Source organism: Theobroma umbraticum, unplaced genomic scaffold, assembly GCF_002168275.2.
Source record: "Theobroma umbraticum cultivar Fairchild unplaced genomic scaffold, ASM216827v3 scaffold_89.0, whole genome shotgun sequence".
Classification (NCBI taxonomy): domain Eukaryota; kingdom Viridiplantae; phylum Streptophyta; class Magnoliopsida; order Malvales; family Malvaceae; genus Theobroma; species Theobroma umbraticum.
Window position 1 is genome coordinate 1416457 of NW_018397271.1, and position 5758 is coordinate 1422214.

Consider the following 5758-nt stretch of genomic DNA (forward strand, 5'->3'; position numbering starts at 1 on the left):
CTTCAACTCTCTTCCACCATTGAAGTGCAGTACCTTTCAATTTCAGCTTTACAATTAACACCTTTCGATTTTTTGCCATGGGTTTCCATTCAAAGTAATTTTTCAAACTAGCTTCCCAATCCAAATATTCCTCCGCATGAAATTTTCCATAAAAATGAATTACTTCAATCTTGATTCCTCCACCATTTAAATTAAGAGCATGTAATAACTGGTCCTCTAATCCAACTTTTGCTGCTTGATTTACGGGTCTATCTTCATGAAAGGGGTTCTCGTTTTCAAATTCATCATCATCCTCAAGATCTTGAATCTCAAGGGGGTTGTGGTCACCTTCTGGATTTTCCATTTGGGCTTCCACTGGTTCCTGACGCTGCAAGGCTTGCACAGCCTGGGTCAAGTCATCAATCATTCTCCGCATCTCTGTCAACTCAGCTTGTTGGGGCTGATTGTCTCTAATTCGTCCTCTACCTCGGCCAACGATAGTTTCCTAGCTAAGAAAATAGTAGGATCGTTTACTCTGATACCATTTGATGTAGTCAAAGGGTTTAGGGCAATTAAGGCTAGAATAAGGTTGATTGTGTTGGAACAATAGAAACATAATTGGGTTTTTTTAAAAAATACCTGTTGAATAAATATTCAAAAATAATAAAAGATGATAATAATTCTATATCTAGGATCACCTATTTATAATAGCTAAAACAAATCCTAATCAAATAGTAATTCTAATTCTAAATAAAGACTTAAAGTACTAAAATTCTAATAAAGAAAAAAAATCTCAAACTAAATAAAATAAAATAAAATAAAATCCTAAGCTAATAAAATACTAAAAAATAATTTTTCATATGCGCTTGCATCACATGGAGAATAAATTGAGAATTTTTTGGAAGAGCCTGTCATATGTTTGTTTGCTCTATAATATAAAACCCATGAATCAAGATTGGCAAGAAAATAGTATCTATTTTGACAAAATTGGAGGAAGCAATTATGGTTGATTGAGAATCAAGCTAAAACAAAAGATGCCTTAGGGTTTGTATTTCTTCATTGGAAAGACTCTCAATATTAGTCGTCTCTTTAGGTTTTTCTACTATTTTGGATTGGTTTGCTTGTGGTCTTGTTGAGCCCATTCGTTTAACTGCACGACCCTTAGTTGGTCGACTATTCAACCTCCAACAAGTCTCCTTAGTATGCCTTGGCTTCCCGCAACAATCACAATGTATATGATCCTTGTTTGATAGGCCCTAGTTAATGACTTTCAACTACTCACAAAAGGAAATGGCAACTAACCTTGCCTTGTCTATTGAAGCTGTGTATCATGGCACTTCTTCGACTCTTTTCTTGCTGCACGTATGAATAGGTTTGCCTTAAAGAAGGCAAAGGGTCCTTACCAAGTACTTGAACCTGTATTTGATCATATTCCACATTTAAACCAGCAACAAAATTATATATGTGCTCCTTTTCAACTAATTTATGGAATTTTACTGCATCTTCAGAACATATTGCTTGAAAATCTTGGTAATAGTCGAGTTCCTGCCATGAACCACTCAATTCAGAAAAATATTGGGCAATAGTCATCTTGCCTTGTTTTGTCTCATGCACCTTATTTCGGAATTCAAAAATCTATGTTTCATTGCCCACTTGACAATAGGTTTGAGATGCTACATTCCAAATCTGAAGTGTAGTATTTAGTAATAGATAACCTCAGGTAATTTGAGACTGCATGGAATTAACGAGCCATGACATTACAAGAGAGTATAGATTCCCAGTGGTTGTAGGTGGGACTGGTGACCTCTGGTTTTTGTTTATTCCCAGTAACATATCCTTTTAGACCTTTATCTTGGATGAACTATAGGTAAGATTTTGACCACGCAAGATGATTAGTTCGATCTAGCTTTATGGAACTGATTTGTAGTGAGGGATTCTAGTTGATCAAACCAACCATACTTTCAGCAGCCATTTTCTTCCCAGCAGCCATGCTTTGAAATACCACAGGAAAAAACACACAAACTGCTTGTTAAATACCCAGTCAAGCAAGGTTTCTAGTGGCTGCCAAGGGTAGCAAAAAAGATTCCCCTACTGCCAAGCGATAAAATATATCACTCCTTGTGTTGGCAGAAGCTCTGATACCATGGTGAGAGGAAAAAACCAAGAGAGAGTTTTTTATTCTATCATGAAATTATTATTTACAGTTGCCTATATATATATATATATATGTTAATTCTAAAACAGGAAGTTATCCCAAATATAGAAGGCACAATATTAGGCCCTAATAATTAGAGACTGATACCAAATATAAAAATTATTCCTAAAAATCCTCCACCAGTCGACATTATGTTTTTGATCATCAGCTCAATTCTGTTGCACGGTTAGCTTGATTGGGGCTTCAAATAGTATAAAAAAAAGGATTACTCTTGACATTTGTCATTGAGTCATTCAAATATTGGAATGATGCTGGATGAATTTGGTTGCTTGGGCTTGCAACTCTAGTTGACGGAAGTACGCCTTTAATTATCTCAACTCAGTCTACTTCATTTTGATTACTTAACCTTACTACCTCCGACTAATATCGTTAGCTTTTAATCTTCAATCTACACTATATTCGATTAGTTGCATATCTAGAATTCATTGTCAACCAACCTCATATCTGAGCTGGTTTCTCTTCTTTCTATGATTACTCAAGTTCTTGTCTTAGCAATCAACTAACTTCATTGATTAATCGATTAACCATTTTGACATAGCCTTTGATCTTTAATACAAGGGCCAATCTTTTCCAAGGCTGAGTTTACTAATGAGGGAGTTTTTTCTGTATGTTTTAAACACACTTGTTAGACCAGATGAGAATCTTTTTCTATCATAAACAATGATATGGAGCCAACATTAGGATGATGGTAGTTAACTCTTAGGCCATCCTCTTTATCCCTGACCATAAAATTTATGTGAGGATCACTGCAACTTCGACCTAAGTTGGCCTCCTTGGGATACTCAAAGGTTCCACTATTTGACCCTCTGTATTCAAGGGTTCCTCAAGTTCTAGCTATAAGCTACTGCTTGCTATTGACATCGAGAGGTAATGTGACACTTACTATTACATCAAAAGCATTTAGTTTGTAGAACCACTGTACATACAAGGACTAATAAAATTGTTAGCATTAGTGGTATCTCGTGAGTCATGAGTCCTTCCAAGCAGTGTTACTTTCTAGAACTTCTGGGCAAATAGCCATAAACTAGGTAGTACTTTTAGGCTGACAAATGCTTCTAACTAGAAAGAAGTCTTCTGCTAGAACGGAACTCTCTGGTATCTCTCAACAACTAAGGCACATTAAAAGTCATCATTTAAAGAACCTAGCATAGATAACTCTAATTCCCTCCTAATCCTCTCTTTAAGCGCATGGACAAGTCTTCTAACTCTACAAAATGGATCCTTGCTTAAATGCCCCCTAAGAATATGTTTATCAACTATTGAGCTAGAACAATAGTGGTTTACATGAGGTGTAAAGTTGGAAATATAACTGACATCTATAGTTGGTAGGAAAATAGTTTTATTATTATTATTATTATTATTGCAATTTTTGTTGCATGATAACCCTAAGAATTGCAACTATGTTTGTCTGATTTGCTTAGTCCAAGTGCAGATGTCATGTCAGCATATTTTGATGTAGCACCCATAATCTCAAAATAAAAATATGAATTTGGAATATTCAATTGCCAAAACCACCTAAACTTGATTCTAAATATGCTGTCTGAAACATAATATCTCAGTCATCAGAAGCTGCCACAAGAGTCTGACAATAACCTATTCATACTAGCGCAAACTTTAAGCTAATCTTACATATTATGATTTAATGTCCAAACAAATAAAATAAAGATAAAACAAAATAACAGTAAACAAAAAAAATCCTATTTTATAAACTGTCCAAATTAAGTTCCTCAAAAATCTAGATGAATGGTCAGCCATAATTGTTGCTTCTCAGCAAACTATTATCGGCTGAACTCTTGACTTCTCTCAACTGTCAAAGAGTTAAGCTAGCCGAGATGGTGTTATCTACATATGTCGGAAATTGCATCCTCACAAACGTGTTTTGTCTCAACCACAAGCCTCACATACACATTGGTGTAACTGCACTAACATATCTGCCCAAATTTTCAGATCCAATGGGAAATCTCTTCCGGGAAAAGGAAACAGAAAAGATAAAAGGAAGCATGCCTACAACGATGATGATGAGTTGGATCCCATGGATCCGAGCTCTTATTCAGATGCTCCCCGTGGTGGCTGGTATGTTGCTTACTATTAACAATTTTTTTGGTGTCATGCCGTCATGTTGAATAAGGTGTGCAGAGTCCAAAGAGGCACCCTTTAAAGTCTACTAAAATCATCTTACACTGGCTCTGCAGGATTGTTGGGCTGAAAGGAGTACAGCCACGAGCAGCTGATACCACTGCCACGGTGCAACATTTTTCGTTGAATCTATTTATTTTTTAAATTTATTGGAGATATGTATTAGGTTCTTATATATTTATGAACCCTGCTACACATATTGCTTTACTATAGAAATATGAACCCTGCTATACATATGGCTTTACTATAGAAATATTTTTTGAAGTTCGTTGCCCGAACTATCTTGTGAAATTTCTCATGTTTCTATGAACTTCAGGGTCCTCTGTTTCAACAGCGTCCATATCCTTCACCAGGAGCTGTATTGCGGAAGAATGCTGAAATAGCTTCACAAACGAAGAAATCAAGCTCGAATTGGACACCTTTATCCAAGAAAGGGGATGGGAGTGATGGCCTTGGTGATGCTGATTGAGATTGTGACTTAAATGGGACAAATTTCATCTTTTGCTTGGCTTAGTTTAGCCTGGTCATCTAAGTCAGTCACAATGTAGTCTGTTGTCTCTACTCATATGAGGGTGCTAAATCTTTCTACTTTCAGCGGTCCTGTACATGCTGTCAATTGGTAGAATTCAGGTATTGCCTGGGATGCAACTATCAAGTTGATAATGATTATATTCAGCTACTAAAATTGAGATGGAAGTCCAGTTGTATTGTATGGTAATTAATGCCTCCACGTCTGCTGCAAAGTGTGCAACATGCATCTGTAGATCCTACTTTCAGCAGGTCATCAGCTGATGTCATGCATCCAGAGAAAATATTTAGAACAGGGTTTAAAAATGAGACAGGAGGACATACAGAACTATTGCATGTTCTTGCACCAAAAGATTCCTAATGCCAGATGGCCTTTGCCTAAGTTAAAACTCGGAATATCTTCTTGTAGTTTGCAGTTTCTATATAGGAAAGCTGGTCGTCTAAATGTTTATTATGTTGAAAATTTGAGGGGTTTATTGTATCTTGCTGTTGAAACCAAGTTCTCTCTTAGGAGTAGTGATGAATTTGTAAATTATAATCAGCAATAACTTTCACACAATAAATTATGGTAGGAATGTCTAAATCTCATGGAGTCCCTTTTGCTTGCGTTTATCCCTATCTCTGTTTTGGGAAAAAGAAACAAATAACACAAGCTTCTAATGGAGGGGCTTTGACATTAGCTTATTCAAGTGGCATTCATGTCAAATACGACAATGACGTTCCTGACACGTTGATTTCAGCAATATTCTTGGTATGTGGTTAAAGAGGAAAGGTAGAAAGAAGACAACTGGGAAAAAGAAACTCAGAATGTACAGAACATGATGAAAATGATAAATAGTGAAAGAATAAGAAAATGAAAACATAAAATTTGGGAACACAAACGAATATGGCGACCCTAAA

At 36.1% G+C, this 5758-nt stretch overlaps 1 protein-coding gene across 1 annotated transcript in view; it reads left to right on the plus strand.

Annotated features, from left to right (window-relative positions):
- LOC110426545 (WW domain-containing protein) overlaps positions 1-5486 on the plus strand; it is a 26187-nt gene extending 20701 nt beyond the window's left edge. The window contains exons 11-13 of the mRNA XM_021441779.2: positions 4142-4267; positions 4387-4438; positions 4647-5486. Of these exons, the coding sequence (XP_021297454.1) occupies positions 4142-4267; positions 4387-4438; positions 4647-4799 (331 nt within the window). The 3' untranslated portion in view covers positions 4800-5486. The remainder of the gene's footprint in view (positions 1-4141; positions 4268-4386; positions 4439-4646) is intronic.
- The last annotated feature ends 272 nt before the right edge of the window (positions 5487-5758 follow it).